Genomic DNA, 18,746 nt, shown 5'->3' on the forward strand with positions numbered 1-18,746 from the left:
GGTCAGTTGGATGCTTTGGTTGTCATTATGATTTAAATAGAGAAAACACAGTAGTTTAACAATAATTGTTTTCACCCAACCACTAACCATGAGTGGAGAAAAAGTTTTGGTGTTGTGTTATCATTCATATTCTCTGTAAAAAGGCCGAGAAAGCAAAAATTCTGCCGGGGTATGTAAACTTTTGTGCACAGCTGTATTATATATTTATATACACATATATATATATATATATACACCGCTGTGTGAGAAATATTTTGCCCCTTCTTGTTTTCCCATTCTTTTGCATGTTTGCCACACTTAAATGTTTCAGATTACCAAACAAATTGAAATATTAGACAAAGATATCACAAGTAAACACAAAATGCAGTTTTTAAATGAGGGTCTTTATTTCTGCTGAGCAATAAGAATATAAAGGCTCATCTCAGTTTTGCCAGGAAATATCTTGATGATCCCCAAGACTTTTGAGAGAATACTCTGTGAACTGATGAGACAAAAGTTGAACTTTTTGGAAGGTGTATGTCCCATTCCATCTGGCCTAGAAGTAACACAGAATTTCAGAAAAGAAGCATCATACAAACAGTAAAATATGTTGGTGGTAGTGCAATGTTCTGGGGCTATTTTGCTGCTTCAGGATCTGCAAGGTTTGCTGTGGTAAATGAAACTATGAATTCTGCTGTCTACTAAAATATCCTGAAGGAGAATGTCCGGCCATCTGTTTGTGACCTCAAGCTGAAGCGCACTTAGGCTATGCAGCAGGACAATGATCCAAAACACACCAGCAAGTCCACCTCTGAATGGCTTAAGAAAAACAAAATTAAGACTTTGGAGTGGCCTAGTCAGAGTCCTGATCTTAATCCAATTGAGATGCTGTGGCATGACCTTAAAAAGGCGGTTCATGCTCGGAAACTCCAATGTGGCTGAATTACAACAATTCTGCAAAGATGACTGGGCCAAAATTCCTTGCAAAAGGCTCATTGCCAGTTATCACAAATGCTTGATTGCAGTTGTTGCTGCTTAGGGTGGCCCAACCAGTTTTGTTGCTGCTACCGGTGGCACAACCAGTTATTAGATTTAGGTGGCAATCACTTTTTCACACAGGTCCCTGTAGGTTTGGATTTCATTTTACCTTGATAATAAAGACCTTTATTTAAAAACTGCATTCTGTGTCTACTTGTGATATATTTGTCTAATATTTAAATTTGTTTGGTGATCTGAAACATTTAAGTGTGACAAGCATGCAAAAGAATAGGAAATCTGGAAGGGGCAAACACTTTTCACACATCTGTATACAGTATATTAGAAATAAATACAGCATAACTAACAATTCACTATTTTATGGTCTTAATCCAGTAATTCAGTGAAATGTCAAAGAGGCATAATAGTATCTGTAGCTTGTAAGAGCTAGGAATCCACATAAAGGGCACTTGCAGGCCCAGAGTTATTGGTGGGGAATACTACTACAAACTAAAAGTAGTGTACTTAAAAAAAATACATGTGGCATCACTTTAATTTTAATAACTTAAAATATATAGCAATTTTAATTGTTCATCATCCTAATTTAAAGCAATACATGTCACAATGGTAAATTGACATTTCTATGCACTTAAACATTTATTATCAATAAAAATCCTCTGCAAGGATAATATTATTATAGCAAGTCCCCTCCCAGCTCACTTTTAAGAGCATGTGGACTTACCGAGGTTCGGCTGTTGGGCTCATGATGAAGAGCGAGTCGAAAATCGCGCCACTGAGCTGTCGAGCCGCCAGAAAACTCAACCTGTTCCAAACGTGGAAGCCAACGGACCTGCTGAAACCATAAGGTAATGTTCAGAACCAGATCACCCCATTGTGATCGTGTTCTGATCGTGCTTCTTATTTATTTTCTTATAGTAAATTCTACACTGAAACTGTTGGTGTCTATATATTTAAGATAACATTTACATTTTCCAATAATGTCATTGATCTTGCTCTTGATTCATGCAGTTTAATGCTAAACAATGCCCAAATATTAAAATGATTATATATAATAATGTATGATATTGACAGTTTAAATAAAATTAAGATTAAATAAATTATTTGCAATAAATGAGTATTATAACATACAGACCTACACATCAAGAGCACAGGGATATGTAAAAAGAAAAATTAGTTTATAGACACCAAGACTATGTTATGCTCTTTCCAACTAAGGATTCGAAGATTACATATGCAAGAAATAAAACAACACAATAGAATGAAACCAACAATAAAAAACAATTCTTAAATACCAGATTTACATTTTTTTTTTGGACAACCAATGGGCTGATTCCATGGCATATTAATGGTAGGAACACTGCTTTATAATGTATTCATGCATCGCATACTATTTCTTTGCTTCATTTTTTTAATCATTTTTTACATTTAAAACTCATTGATTACGTGATATCCAACCATTAATAACCAATGCGATCATCAGTACCAGGCTCTGCAGAAGAGTCTCATCTGAATGCATTCAAGGTTGGTCATGCATTCCCTCACTCTATTTATTCTTTAAGGGACTGCCTGAGAAATTCAAATAAAGTGCTTAGCTACCTCCAACAGTACCATAGACAATGAATGTAGTAGGGTGTGTATGCTCCACCTCTAGTCCACTAAGACAGGGCTCTGCAATGCTCTATACTCTGGATCACAAGAAGGAACCAGCAGTTGGACACTTAACGATCAGGAAGCTATTCCCTATCCTAAGGCATAACGTTCAAGCTAGGGAAAATACACTTTAGTAGTCAAGTAAAATGCTAACAGCCTAACCCTTCTCTTCCAAATGCTTGTCAAGAAGCATTTGAAGGTGCCTATCCTTGTCGACCTGTCCTATTATTGATGCAAGGCGTATCCCATCACCACTCCATGTCTCATGCAGACTTGGTAAAGCTCCTTCACTAGGTAGTAAAAATTGCACCTACTCCAAAAATCCCAGTCACCGAGTATCTTCCTTACTCAAAAATTAATTTTATTGACACCAGTGTACACACAGGAAAATATAGCAACGTTTTGGCCACGCAGTGCCTTTGTCAAGCCAATACACTTTTTCTGTGCAACCAAAATGTTGCTTTTTTTCCTGTGTCGATAAAAATAATTTTTGTGGAAGGAAAATACCCAGTGCCTTGGATTTTTGGTATATGTCCTATTATGTTATGACTATTTTTTTAGAGTGAAGACCCCTGCTAAGTATTCTTCTTCTGTAAGCCAGACAGTGTAGCTAGTAAGGACCAGCTCCCCCTGTGAAGGACTGATCACAGGTATGTAATACTTGTATAATCCATAGATAGCCACTGCAGATCAAAATCGAAGACTAGACACAATTTTTATTAGATCATCTCTGAAATGTCTCAGGAGCTTAAGTTTAATAGGATATAATGGTAATACTACCAGCAGTTGTGACACAGACTTTTTAGATTTAGCATGAAGCAGAGCTGAGAAAGCTAACCACACCCACACCACTGCTTTCTGTGTGCATTGTCTATTGACAGTGAGCTCTTTATCACAGGAGGGGGTGTGGCTGGTCTAGCAATCCTGTGAACTGTAGTCTGGTCAGTGATAGTCTTTTGGTGATAAAACCTTCATTGTAATTAAAAACAGCACATAGCCTAGTAAGTCATAGTTCTCAGAAATCTGGGTCTCAGTCCCTATGTCATGCTGTCTTCAAAATACAGATATAAAAAAAACCCGCTGACAGATTCCCTTTAATCTCCACAAAAGGCAAAACCTATTAATCTGTAGAATAGCCTATCTATGGAGTAGGTCACAGAGGGAACAATCAATGGTTTCAAAAAAGTCTTAGAAGTTTTTTTCTTTTAGAAGAAAAATAACAAATACTTATGTAATTGTCTAAAATTCTTGTTCTGAATGCTGATGCAGTTGATTGACGGTTGGGATCAGGAAGGAAAAACTTGCTTTTTAGGGCAGGATGGATCATGCATTGTTCATGTATCTAAATCCCATTCTCTTTATCTTTTCCCACTGACCTAGATGGAAGTGTGTAATTTCTCAACTATGTAACTATTTAATTATGTAACGATGTAAGTCATTACAATCATCTGTAATCTATTTCTATAATTGTCAAATCAAAAGAGATCTACAGTGGCGCTCAGAGTGTATAGTGCTGCAAAATTGAACAAAAAACACTATTTTGTCAGTATAATCATTAAGAAATATATATAAAATAATTTCGCGCACAAAAAAAACCTCACTATAATAAGGAATTTATTAAGATAAAAAACTGTTAGATTACAATACACAAAATTCACCAAAGAAGTAGTGAGTTCCATAGAAAAAACCCAAAATGCTTAAATTAAAAATTATCTCTTGTAATGTTTTAATTTCCTGTTCTGTCCAGATGTCACCGTATCCCAGAATTCCAAGCGGAGGAAGTTCACAGACCGCCATATTGGGACACACAAGTGATGGGTGTCTCAATATGGAAACTGCTGCTGGTATCAATCTATTGCGCGTTACCACCAGCGGAACACTGTCGCACCACACACACACTCTATATGCCATACACACCACACACACTCACACACTCACATTCACACTCAGTCAAACTCACACTCACTCTCACACTCACTCTCACACACACACACTCACACACTCACATTAACACTTAGTCACACTCACACACACTCACACAGCCTCTTGCGCGGTACCACCAGCAGAACACCTTCGCACTGCACCTGCGTGAATTCCGCGCAGGGGCAGTGAATCATTCGGCTGATCCAGGCAGCAGATGCACGACGTGTCTACAGGCAGAGGAAGCTGGTCACATTAAAGGGGTTTTCCCATAAACGAAAGTTCATTTTAAAAATTGACTGTGTCTGACCGTGTACTGAACATACCACATCTCGTGGGCAGGGGTGGAAGCAAAAGACAATACTGACATTACAGCAGGAGATCACAGAGGATACATTTTGTAAGGTAAAATATTTCACTGACTGTTTTTAAGCAATATTTTACCTCACAAAATGTATCCTCTGCGGTCTCCTGCTGTAATGTCAGTATTGTCTTTTGCTTCCTCCCCTGCTCAGGAGCTGTGGTATGTTCTGTACACGGTCAGACACAGAGGTGAGAGAGACAGAGCACAGGGGGGAGACAGCTCAAACAGGACAGCACATGAGGGAGAACACAGCACAGGAAGGAGTGAGGCTGCAGACAAGGGGGATAGCACACGGGGTAGACAGGTCAAAGAAGAGAGCACAGATGGGAGAAGTCAGCACATGGGGAAAAAGAGAGTGGATAGGTGGGTGAGCACATGGGGGGGAGAGATTCTCAATGCTGTAAAGCCTGCCCCCATCGTGACATTACCTTCCTCGCATTGGGCCTCCATTTAGTCATTAATAATGCTTATCCTAGGTTTCTATTTGTTTTGTTTTTTCTTGTGATCCTTTAACATTAATCTACCGATCATATGATAATTCAATACTGGATAGGCATATAAATATTTGATCATCGATTTCCATTTGTATCTGTTAATCTACTAACATACATTCAAACAAATAGGGTATGACTCTACCATGAAAGAGGGATGGAAGGGTAAGGAATGGATGCCAAACTAATATAAATGAGAGCTCAAAGTAAAAAAAAAGGAAACCCACTGGATGACAGGGTATATCAGCATATAATAATTCCCCACTTAATTGCTCCGGTTCTTGAAATCAGGATGATGTAATTGAAAGGTATATTTTATTGCTTGATAGGAAAAAGGGCAACTGGTATGCATTAAGCCCTACAGTCATGTCTGTGCTAGTAAATACTTGCATTCCCTATAAAAAAAAAGTTTCTGGAGCACCTCTTTTTTAGTCTGCATCTTCTATTGATCTTTTGGGAAAATTATGAATAAATTGACAACTGGGTGTTACTATTCCCCTATCAAAGGGCGTGTCCTTACACAGTCTGGCATTGGCAGCAAAGACTGGATCATGTCAGCCAGTGTAGGAACACACCTCCAACTAGTAACCCAAATGTGGGAGAAATCCAGGAACTAGGACACCAGACGTCCTCCTTGTGGTAACTTTATTATGACAGCAAAAATCACAATGGTTTGATCGCGCAGAGCCTTTATCAAGCCATAAAAAAGAGAGGTATACATCTTTTTTTATGGCTTGAGAGAGGCCCTGCCTGATCGAAACATTGTGATTTTTATGTACTAATAAAGTTACCACAAGGAGGACGTCTGGTGTCCTGGTTCCTTGATTTCCCTGTATTGTTACAACCTTGTGGAGGGTTGCATGGGACACATCTATCCCAAATGTCAAGTTCTTCATACATTTCTAGCAAGAATAGCAAAGGAATGACTTAACATTGATTCTCAAGGAAAGTTGTTTGAGAATTGCTATTTTATGTGGGATATAAATATTAAGTAAAACAAATAAAAAAAGTGAAACAAATATCAGAAAAGCTGACAAATTCACTTTACTGGGACAACCACTGGTTATGTCCAAGACAAATAGCTTGGCAATATTGGATGCAAACATTGGAAGAGTCTGAGGACCCTAGTGAGTACAGTAAGATATAATGAGAATAGACACAGCTATCGCACGATCCAGAATAATACTTCATTTCTATGATATGTTCTTCAGTACCTAAGCAGTTGATACTGTTGACCCCAAAGTTGCATCGCTCTTCAAAACATTTCTAGATAATATTAATGCTCTTCATATGTTCAATAATCTAGTTTTATAACAAAGCATAAGGATGGAAAATTACAATCTACATATTAAACCATACAAAGCACCTTGTATAAAGTTTTCATATTTCTACCTGTATGGTTTATGGATGATAAAATATTTCTGAAATCTATGCATAAATGCTGTGGAATATGATCATCATATAACAGCATTGTACTTTAATAATTAGTTACAGTTGTGGCCAAAAGTATTGACACCCCTGCAATTCTGTCAGATAATACTCAGTTTCTTCCTGAAAATGATTGCAAACACAAATTATTTGGTATTATTATCTTCATTTAATTTGTCTTAAATGAAAAAACACAAAAGAGAATGAAGCAAAAAGAAAAACATTGATCATTTCACACAAAACTCCAAAAATGGGCCAGACAAAAGTATTGGCACCCTCAGCCTAATACTTGGTTGCACAACCTTTAGCCAAAATAACTGCGACCAACCGCTTCCGGTAACCATCAATGAGTTTCTTACAATGCTCTGATGGAATTTTAGACCATTCTTCTTTGGCAAACTGCTCCAGGTCCCTGATATTTGAAGGGTGCCTTCTCCAAACTGTCATTTTTAGATCTCTCCACAGGTGTTCTATGGGATTCAGGTCTGGACTCATTGCTGGCCACCTTAGAAGTCTCCAGTGCTTTCTCTCAAACCATTTTCTACTGCTTTTTGAAGTGTGTTTTGGGTCATTGTCCTGCTGGAAGACCCATGACCTCTGAGGGAGACCCAGCTTTCTCACACTGGGCCCTACATTATGCTGCAAAATTTGTTGGTAGTCTTCTGACTTCATAATGCCATGCACATGGTCAAGCAGTCCAGTGCCAGAGGCAGCAAAGCAACCCCAAAACATCAGGGTACCTCCGCCATGTTTGACTGTAGGGACCGTGTTCTTTTCTTTGAAGGCCTCTTTTTTTCTCCTGTAAACTCTATGTTGTTGCCTTTGCCCAAAAAGCTCTACTTTTGTCTCATCTGACCAGAGAACATTCTTCCAAAACGTTTTAGGCTTTTTCAGGTAAGTTTTGGCAAACTCCAGCCTGGCTTTTTTATGTCTCGGGGTAAGAAGTGGGGTCTTCCTGGGTCTCCTACCATACAGTCCCTTTTCATTCAGACGCTGACGGATAGTACGGGTTGACACTGTTGTACCCTCGGACTGCAGGGCAGCTTGAACTTGTTTGGATGTTAGTCGAGGTTCTTTATCCAACATCCGCACAATCTTGCGTTGAAATCTCTTGTCAATTTTTCTTTTCCGTCCACATCTAGGGAGATTAGCCACAGTGCCATGGGCTTTAAACTTCTTGATGACACTGCGCACGGTAGACACAGGAACATTCAGGTCTTTGGAGATGGACTTGTAGCCTTGAGATTGCTCATTCTTCCTCACAATTTGGTTTCTCAAGTCCTCAGACAGTTCTTTAGTTTTCTTTCTTTTCTCCATGCTCAATGTGGTACACACAAGGACACAGGATAGAGGTTGAGTCAACTTTAATACATGTCAACTGGCTGCAAGTGTGATTTAGTTATTGCCAACACCTGTTAGGTGCCACAGGTAAGTTACAGGTGCTGTTAATTACACAAATTAGAGAAGCATCACATGATTTTTCGAACAGTACCAATACTTTTGTCCACCCTCTTTTTTATGTTTGGTGTGGAATTCTATCCAATTTGGCTTTAGGACAATTCTTTTTGTGTTTTTTCATTTAAGACAAATTAGATGAAGATAATAATACCAAAGAATTTGTGTTTGCAATCATTTTCAGGAAGAAACTGAGTATTATCTGACAGAATTGCAGGGGTGTCAATACTTTTGGCCACAACTGTATGCTTCCGAAAAAAAAATTAAAAATCTAAATATAAATCAATAGTTATCACTTGAAATGTATAATGCAAGCGACATAGTGAACCACAGACTTTCACAAAAAAATTAACAGGTCTTGCGTTAAGTCTGCAGTTCATTAAGCAAGTCAGCAGGCATGTTAGTTTTGCTATAGATTTATCTATCCATCTTTTCTTTATAGCTAAAAAAGCGACAGGAGGCAAGTCAATATTCCTTCTCCAGTATTCTCAATGTCCTCACTACTGTGATTTCAGATACAAAATATCTAATTGTTTACAGCAGCTTTTCAGCCCTTTAATTTGCCTTATAAAGCATAGAATTGCAAAAGAAAATACCTAAACCACAGTCTATTAATATTTCATCTATTGAAATGTGATGTGATTCTAAATAAAGCTTAACAAATCAAATAATCCCTTCAGCTAAACAATATACATACATTACTGGGGAATGCTTCTGTGTGAGGAGCGTTTTGCATACAGCAGTATCAGCGTTCCGCAATTTGTTAGCATATCTATTGGACATACTTTAGTTGTGTGTCATTTAAGACTAGATCACTGCAGCGCCCTGGAACTACTTTGCAGGTCACATTCAGCACCGATTCATTTGACCTACTGTCAATACCATTTGAAAGCCATTAAAGGGTCTACAGCACATTAGCTGGTGAAACGGCCCATCTTATGACATGGAGAGGGATCTTGGATTACAAATGAGGTGTCAAAGCAAGTCTTTTCTTTTACATGGCACATTTTGTGTGTTTCCACATTTTGCAGACATTTAAATACTGGCCTGATAGGATTCAGAGATTATCTGTATTTTCTTCATATATCTACCATCGCAAAATGAAAATACAAACCAGTATAATCTAATATATCAGAGTTGTATTTGTTATGGTACTGTTTATTTTACAGTTTTAAATTGTTTATTTTACAGTGTGGTTGTACTGATTGTTCCAGTGGCCCTGTACTACAGATGCTTAGGCACTCTTCCTACACACATACAGTCATGGCCGAGTGTGGACTCCACTGAAATTGTTCCAAAAAATTGAGTATTTCTCCCAGAAAATTATTGCAATTACATGTTTTGTTATGCACATGTTTATTTCCTTTGTGTTTATTGGAACAACACAAAAAAAACAGAGAAAAAAATCAGGCCATAATTAAGACATGTCGAAACGTGTTGGTTTTAATTCTGCACCTTTGCTGACAATGTGCTAACAGCATATTTAGTGGACAAAGTACCAATACCTATTTTAAATGACTCAACAAAAGCTATATTTTACTCTACAGAGGTGCATAGCCTACATCACTGGATCAATACCCTCCCTTTTCCTGTGTTACTTTTGTGGCTGCTCTGCCTGGATCCGTGCAAGGCTTAAATCCTATCTAGGTACCACAAACTGGACTAGGTGAGCCGACTTCCACTTTCCATTTTTGTGACTGCTCTGCCTGGATCTGTGCAAGGCAGGAATCCTATCTAGGTTTCACAAACCAGACAAGGTGAGCTGACTTCCATTTTCCATTTCTGTGGCTGCTCTGGCTAGATCCGTGCAAGGCTGCAGTCCTATCAAGGTTCCACAAACTGGACCAGGTGAGGTGACTTTTATTTTCCATTTTTGTGGCATCTCTGCCTGGATCCGTGCAAGGCTGCATTCCTATCTAGGTACCACAAACCGGATCAGGTGAGGTGACTTCCATTTTCCATTTCTGTGGCTGCTCTGCCTGGATCCATGCAAGGCTGCAATTTTATCTAGGTACCACAAACCGGATCAGGTGAGCCAACTTATATTTTGATTTTTCTTATTCATTTCCATTGCCCCTTTTTCTTTTTCAATATATTTTTATAACACTATAATTATCTTTTAACAATCTTTTTTGCCACAAATATTCAACCATTAGCAAAAAGGATATAATAAAAATATATTAGATAGATATGTACATGTACAGAAAGCAATGTGTGGCAGCAGGGTGCACAGTAAGCATCTATATTTGTCAAATTGAATAATATAACACGTGTGCAAAAATAGAGTTGCACAGTTAAATGTCTATATTTAAGAAAATATACAGCTATGGCAAAAATTAAGAGACCACCACATCAAAACCCTGTCATGGGCAGCCCAATCTCCAGACCTGAACCCCATTGAAAACCTCTGGAATGTAATCAAGAGGGTGATGGATAGTCACAAGCCATCAAGCAAAGAAGAACTGCTTACATTTTTGCACCATAAGCAGTGTGAAAGACTGGTGGAAAGCATGCCAAGACACATGAAAGCTGTGATTAAAAATCATGGTTATGCCACAAAATATTGATTTCTGAACTCTTCCTGAGTTAAAACATTAGTATTGTTATTTCTACATGATTATGAACTTGTTTTCTTTGCATTATTTGAGGTCTGAAAACACTGTTTGTTTTAATTTTGACCATTTTTCTTTGTCAGAAAAAAATACAAAATGTATTGCTTGGAAATTCGAAGACATGTTGGCAGAAGTTTATAGTCTAAAAGAACAATTTACATTTTCCTCAAAAATATGCCTATAAATAAAAAAGTCAGACAAGCTGAACATTTGAAAGTAGTCTCTTAATTTTTGCCAGATCTGAATATGTTTTTTTCAGCAACATTAACACAATTCCTAAAAATGACAAAAATTACAAAATAAAAAATGTTAGGTAGATACACTCCAAAAAAGCCAGATAATGGGACTCAGTATTAGTGTGCCGTGTAAAATTTGCCTAGTAAAACAATGTGAGGCACACAGTTGCAGTTAAATGTGTGGATTTTAGGGAATTTCATTTTGTATTTTTTAAAAATAACTATTTTTCCCTTCGCAAAAATGATTGGAAACAAATGCAAATACTCATTAGATTATACACTGTGTGACTCTGGTCCGAGACTTTTTCTGTAAAAACTTTTGTGCTGTTTTGCTTGTGCTTTCTACTGCATTATGAAGAAAAAAATGTGTAATTGTAATTCAAATGTGGCAAGACAGATATCAGCTATATCATAGCACTGATCAATCACACTGAGTTTGGCACTGCTGCTAGCACTACTCCTATCTCACTCTCCCCCAACCAATTTTATCTCTATATTATTCACTGTACTGTTGCTGTCATTTTCTTGAGTGCTGTAGTTATTCAACACATTAATGTCTGTAGTTTTTTTTCTAATATTCTATGGTTTACTCTTCTTTTCTGTATTGCTCTGACACCCTCTCGCTATCCTAAAATCAATTAGCTGCTGCATTTCCTGCCTAGGCTTTTATACAGGTTATGATAGTCCGTTATGATTGGCTGCACTATACCATGTGATAGCTGCAAGGTACTATAGCCTCGGGAAACCCAAGTGATAACACCTGTCATCCTTCTGTAACTGATGCAATCTGCTGCAACTTGTAAAAAGGTGGCAAGCTTTTTAGGGGTGATTTGTCCAAATCGATTAGCAAATTCGTCAAGTTCACCAAGACTTGCGAGTTTCATAAAATTACATTTGTATTCAATTTGCATCACATCACTTTGGTTATCCCTAACATATCTGTATATGTACATGTGTTTGTATGCAGTGCATAAATAAATATAAATAAAAAAAAAATATATATATATATATATATATATATATATATATATATATATATATATATATACACACACAGACACAGAGTGGAAAGGTTTAGTTACAACATTACAAGCTTTAGCTTAAAGTATTACAGATTAATGGGCATTTATTATAATGTTTTTTACAATATAAAGCCTAAGGATAATTAGAATAGAAATTCTTATGTCAGTACAGACGCAGCACGTGCCACATGGTGCCAAATCTTGGAACCTCTCTTGAAGGGCTGAGGTCAAGGGCAGAGCTGACATGATGAATGAACAACTCTCATCTATGTTACAAAAAATTACTTAATCCCAACAGACATACCAGTTAGACATATGCATGATGAGCAAAAGACATCGCGTTTCAAGTCCATGCAATTGCTGGTTCTGCTATCATCCAGCAATAGCCAGCATCTTAACGTGGGCACATTCCTTAAAAAAATCTGTGCTGTTTAACCCCTGTTGACCTTTGAACTTCAGGAAAGGTCAGGTTGATGACACAATTTTCCCAGCTGTCTTTCTGTCTTTGTCTATCCAGCTACAGACCTACAGCCCTTTCTATTTTGTAGCGTATTGATCTGTTGGCAGCAAAGGGCTGGATAATTAGCCAGGAATTAGGGTTTCTATTACAGCCAGGAGCTGCCCCAGCTGATTTATCACCTGAATAATTTACTGTGATTGAAAGGAAATTAAAATGAACTCCATTTGACAACTGTGCGCCTTTATGGGCTTTAGTGAAGACTCAAAAGGCAAATTAATAGCCTGTGTTGCTTAATAGTCTACTGAGAGTAAATATAGAAGGATTCCTCTCAGCTCGCCGTCTCCCGCTCGCTCTCTCTCGCTTTCACTGTTTCAGGGAATAAAAGAATTTGCTGCAGAAATCCAACAAATTAGCAGCCAAACAAAACAGTTTATTTGTGTGGTCAGTAGCAGAAGCAGCTCTAATTAATCCAAACAGCATCACCGCTCAGTAACGGTGGTGCCTCATGATGGTGCCCAGTGGTGCATTCATGTTACCTTAGATGTAGCATAGATTGCTAACAAAGCAGATGTAGGAAAGTGGAAAACTAAGTCATTAGTAATGATATATCATCTGCTCACTAAGAATGTATGAATGGATGAAATGCCTCAATAGTGGATGATGGTCCAAATTATTATGTGAATGCCTATTTACATGATGCCAGAACTGTTATATTGTGCAAAATGGTACAAACGTAAAGGGAGAGCATAAAGTGCAATGCAAACAAACAAAATAATATATCATACATATCATTAAACACAAAGGGTCTTATTGACCAAATTCACACAGTCCTCATGACTAATGTAGACACACTACCCCATGCTAAATAAAAAAACTAGTTATGAGCTTTTCAGCTATTTTCTCACCCCCTGAACACCAGTTCTTCCAGCTTTCTTCATGGAACAATATGAGCGATCCTGCAACTGCAGATGCTATGTGGGAAACTACAGTTCCCAGAGCCACACTTCGTTTTCAGAACCTAACTCCTAAAGTACACCTATGATTGCAACAATGTATCATTTAGTTTATTGGGTGCAGCAGATAATAATAATAATAATAATAATAATAATAATAAATTTTATTTCTATAGCGCCGACATATTCCGCAGCACTTTACATTTCAGAGGGGACTTGTACAGGCGATAGACATTACAGCATAACAATAATCACATAGATCATAACACATACCAAGAGGAATGAGGGCCCTGCTCGCAAGCTTACAATCTATGAGGGAAAAAGGGGAGACATGAAAGGTGGGTGGTAACAATTGCCCTGATTGTTTGGACCAGCCATAATGTAAAGTGTGTAACAGTACGGACACAGAGGGCTAATAGATGCATAAAGCATGTGGGAACATGATACGGGGAACCTGGTTATGGTAAAACTTTTGACTGTGCCACACAGGGATAGTTAGGTTAATGTGTTGAGGCGGTAGACCAGTCAGAATAAATGAGTTTTCAGGGCACGCTTAAAATTGTAGGGATTGGAGACTATTAGTATTTACCTGGGAAGTGCATTCCAAAGAATTGGCGCAGCACGTGTATAGTCTTGGAGACGGGAGTGGGAGGTTCTGATTATCAAGGATGCTAACCTCAGGTCATCAGCAGAACAGAGGGCACGGGTAGGGTGGTAGACTGAAACAAGTGAGGAGATGTAGGGTAGTGCTGAGCCATGGAGTGCTTTGTGGGTGAGGGCAATAAGTTTGTACTGGATTCTGGAGTGGATGGGTAGCCAGTGTAAGGACTGGCACAAGGTAAAGGCATCGGTGTAACGATTGGAGAGGAATATGATCCTGACTGCAACATTCAAGACAGATTGGAGGGGGGAAAGTTTGGTAAGAGGGAGACCGATTAGAAGAGAGTTACAATAGTCCAGACGAGAAAGAATAAGAGAAACAGTAAGAGTTGTTGCAGAGTCAAAGGTAAGAAAAGGTCGAATTCTAGAAATGTTTTTGAGATGCAGATAACAAGAGCGAGCCAGTGATTGGATGTGGGGGGTGAATGAAAGCTCGGAGTCAAGTATGACCCCAAGACAGCGGGCATGTTGCTGGGGAGTAATAGTGGAACCACACACGGAAATGGCAGTGTCGGGTATAGGTGCATTAGTAGAGGGAGGAAACACAAGGAGTTAAGTCTTTGACAGGTTCAGTTTCAGATATAGTGAGGACATGATGTTAGACAGCATTTAGACAATCGCCGGTGTTTTCTAGAAAGGCTGGCGTGATGTCAGGAGAAGAAGCGTATAATTGGGTGTCAGCATAGAGATGGTACTGGAAACCAAATCTACTGATTGTTTTACCGATAGGGGCAGTGTACAAGGAGAAGAGGAGGGGGCCTAGAACCAATCCTTGAGGAACCCCAACAGTAAGGGGAAGATGAGAGGAGAAGGAGCCGGCAAAAGACACAGTAAAGGAGCGGTCAGAGAGATAGGAGGAAAACCAGGAGAGAACGGTGCGGAGCATAATGAGGAGGAGCTGATGATCCACCATGTCAAATGCTGCAGAGAGATCCAAGAGAATTAGCATGGAGTAGTGACCGTTAGATTTAGCTGTTAGTAGATCATTAGAGACTTTAGTGAGAGCAGTTTTAGTAGAGTGTAGAGAGTGGAAACCGGATTGGAGAGGGTCGAGAAGAGAGTTATCAGAGAGATAGAAGATCAGACGGGAGTGGACCAGGCGTTCCAGGAGTTTAGAGATGCAGGGAAGATTAGAGACAGGTCTATAGTTAGCGGCACAGTTTTGGCCGAGGGATGGTTTTTTAAGTAGTGGATGTATGATGGCATGCTTAACCCCTTCCTGACATGCGACGTACTATCCCGTCCACGGTACCCGGGCCCGTATGACCGTGGACGGGATAGTACGTCTACCGCGATCAGCGGCGCCCACGTGGTGAGCGCCGCTGATCGCGGCCGGGTGTCAGCTGATTATCACAGCTGACACCCGGCACTATGTGTCAGGGGCGGTCACGGACCGCCCCCGACACGTTAACCCCTTGCACACCGCGATCAAACATGATCGCGGTGTACCGGGAGTTAAAGGGAAGCATCGGCAGGGAGGGGGCTCCCTCCGTGCTTCCCTGAGCCCCCCACGGCAGCGCTGCTGCGGGGGGCTCCTATCCTCCAGGCCCCCGAATCCAAGATGGCGACGGGGGCCTTCGGGGACCTGAGAAAGCTGGCTTCCTCAGTGCCTGCAAAGCGCAGGCAAGAGGAAGTCTTCTTCAATGCCTGTGACAGATTGTTTATCTGTCACAGTGATCTGTGATGTGACAGATCAGCGATCTGTCACAGGACAGTGATGTCCCACTTGGGACTATGTAATAAAGTAAAAAAAAATTTAAAAAAATGTAAAAATAAATTAAAAAATATCGCCAAATAAATTAGGAAAAAAAAAAAAATATTCCCTCAATAAATCCATTTTTTGGAAATAATAAAAAAAAAAACAATAAAAGTACACATATTAGGTATCGCCGCGTCCGTAATGACAAGCCCTATAAAACTGTCCCATTAGTTAACCCCTTTAGCGAACCCCTTAAAAAATAAAAATAAAAAACGAAGCAAAAAATAATGATTTATTATCATACCGCCAAACAAAAAGTGTAATAACGCGCGATCAAAAAGATGCATATAAATATCCATGGTACCGCTGAAAACATCATCTTGTCCCGCAAAAAACGAGCCGCCACACAGCATCATCAGCGAAAAAATAAAAAAGTTATAGCTCACAGAATAAAGCGATGCAAAAATAATTATTTTTTATATTATATAGTTTTCATTGCATAAAACCGACAAAAACATAAAAAAACGACCTAAATGAGGTATCGCTGTAACCGTACTGACCCGAAGAATAAAACTGCTTTATCAATTTTACCGCACGCGGAACGGTGTAAACGCACCCCCCCAAAAGAAATTCATGAAACGCTGGTTTTTGTTCATTCTGCGTCCCAAAAATAGGAATAAAAAGCGATCAAAAAATGTCACGTGCCCGAAAATAGTACCAATAAAAACGTCAACTCGTCCCGCAAAAAATAAGACCTCACATGACTCAGTGGGTCAAAATACGGAAAAATTATAGCTCTCAAAATGTGGTGATGCAAAAACTATTTTACAATAAAAAGCGTCTTTTAGCGTGTGACAGCCGCCAAACATAAAAACCGCCATAAATAGTAAGTCAAACCCCCCGTTATCACCCCCTTAGTTAGGGAAAAATAATAAAACTAAAAAAAAAGTATTTATCTCCATTTTCCCGTTAGGGTAAGGCTGTGTGCACACGCTGCGGATTAGGTGCAGATTCATCCTCGCGGATTTTGTAAAATCCGCAGGTGAAACCGCAGGTCAAAAGACCTGCGGTTTTACCTGCGGATTGCTCTGCGGTTTTGTCCTGTGGTTTTTCATCTCCTCAATAGAGGAGATGGCAAACCGCAGGAGAATCCGCAGAAAGAATTGACATGTCAATTCTTTCTGCGGATTGAAAACCGCAGATAATCCGCGCGGAAAATTCCGCACTGTCTGCACTGCGGTTTTTGATTCCCATAGGGAATCATGGTACTGTACACCGCAGCAGAAACTGCTGCGGGTCCGCAGCAGCCAAAACCGCTGCGGAACCGCAGCAAAATCCGCAGCATGTGCACACAGCCTTAGGGTTAGGGCTAGGGTTAGGGCTAGGGTTAGGGCTAGGGTTAGGGGTGTGTTGGGGTTAGGGTTGGAGTTATAATTGGGGGTTTCCACTGTTTGGGCACATCAGGGGCTCTCCAAATGCAACATGGCGTCTGATCTCAATTCCAGCCAATTCTGAGTTGAAAAAGTCAAATGGTGCTCCTTCCCTTCCAAGCTCTGCCATGCGCCCAAACAGTGTTTTACCCCCACATGTAGGGTATCAGCCTACTCAGGACAAATTGCAAAACAATTTTTGGGGTCCAATTTCTCCTGTTACCCTTAGGAAAATAAAAAATTGGGGGCAAAAATATCATTTTTGTGGAAAAAAATGATTTTTTTATTTTCACGTCCGAGTGTTATAAACTTCTGTGAAACACTTGGGGGTTCAAAGTGCTCACCACACATCTAGATAAGTTCCGTGGGGGGTCTAGTGTCCAAAATGGGGTCACTTGTGGGGAGTTTCAATAGTTTAGGTACATCAGGGGCTCTCCAAACGCACATGACACCCGCAGACCATTCCATCAAAGTCTGCATTCCAAAACGTCACTGCTTCCCTTCCGAGCCCCGACGTGTGTCCATACAGTAGTTTTCTCCCACATATGGGGTGTCAGCGTACTCAGGCCAAATTGGACAACAACTTTTGGGGGTCCAATTTCTCCTGTTACCCTTGGGAAAATGAAAAAAATGGGGACTAATTGATCATGTTTCTGGAAAAAATACGATTTTTTTATTTTCATGCCCTGGCATTATAAACTTCAGTGAAGCCCTTGGGGGTTCAAAGTGCTCACCTCACATCTAGATAAGTTCCTTAGTGGGTCTAGTTTTCAAAATGGGGTCATTTGTGGGGGGTTTCCACTGTTTAGGTACATTAGGGGCTCTCCAAAGGCAACATGACACCCACAGACCATTCCATCAAAGTCTGCATTCCAAAACGTCACTACTTCCCTTCCGAGCCCCGACGTGTGCCCATACAGTAGTTTTCTCCCACATATGGGGTATCAGCATACTCAGGACAAATTGGACAACAACTTTTGGGGTCCAATTTCTCCTGGTACCCTTGGGAAAATAAAAAAATGGTGACTAAAAGATCATGTTTGTGGAAAAAATACGAATTTTTTATTTTCACGCCCGGGAGTTATAAACTTCTGTGAAGCACTGGGGGGTTCAAAGTGCTCACCACACATCTAGATAAGTTCCTTGGGGGGTCTAGTTTACAAAATGGTGTCATTTGTGGGGGGTTTCCACTGTTTAGGTACATTAGGGGCTCTCCAAAGGCAACATGACACCCGCAGACCATTCCATCAAAGTCTGCATTCCAAAACGTCACTACTTCCCTTCCGAGCCCCGACGTGTGCCCATACAGTAGTTTTCTCCCACATATGGGGTATCAGCATACTCAGGACAAATTGGACAACAACTTTTGGGGTCCAATTTCTCCTGGTACC

At 39.7% G+C, this 18,746-nt stretch overlaps 1 protein-coding gene across 1 annotated transcript in view; it reads right to left on the reverse strand.

Annotated features, from left to right (window-relative positions):
* Positions 1-18,746, reverse strand: part of PAX5 (paired box 5) — a 402,829-nt gene that overhangs the window by 219,440 nt on the left and 164,643 nt on the right. Inside the window, exon 7 of the mRNA XM_073549659.1 lies at positions 1,697-1,807. Within this exon, the coding sequence (XP_073405760.1) occupies positions 1,697-1,807 (111 nt within the window). The remainder of the gene's footprint in view (positions 1-1,696; positions 1,808-18,746) is intronic.

Source organism: Dendrobates tinctorius, unplaced genomic scaffold (assembly GCF_039654945.1).
Source record: "Dendrobates tinctorius isolate UK_male_01 unplaced genomic scaffold, ASM3965494v1 ptg000160l, whole genome shotgun sequence".
Classification (NCBI taxonomy): Eukaryota; Metazoa; Chordata; class Amphibia; order Anura; family Dendrobatidae; genus Dendrobates; species Dendrobates tinctorius.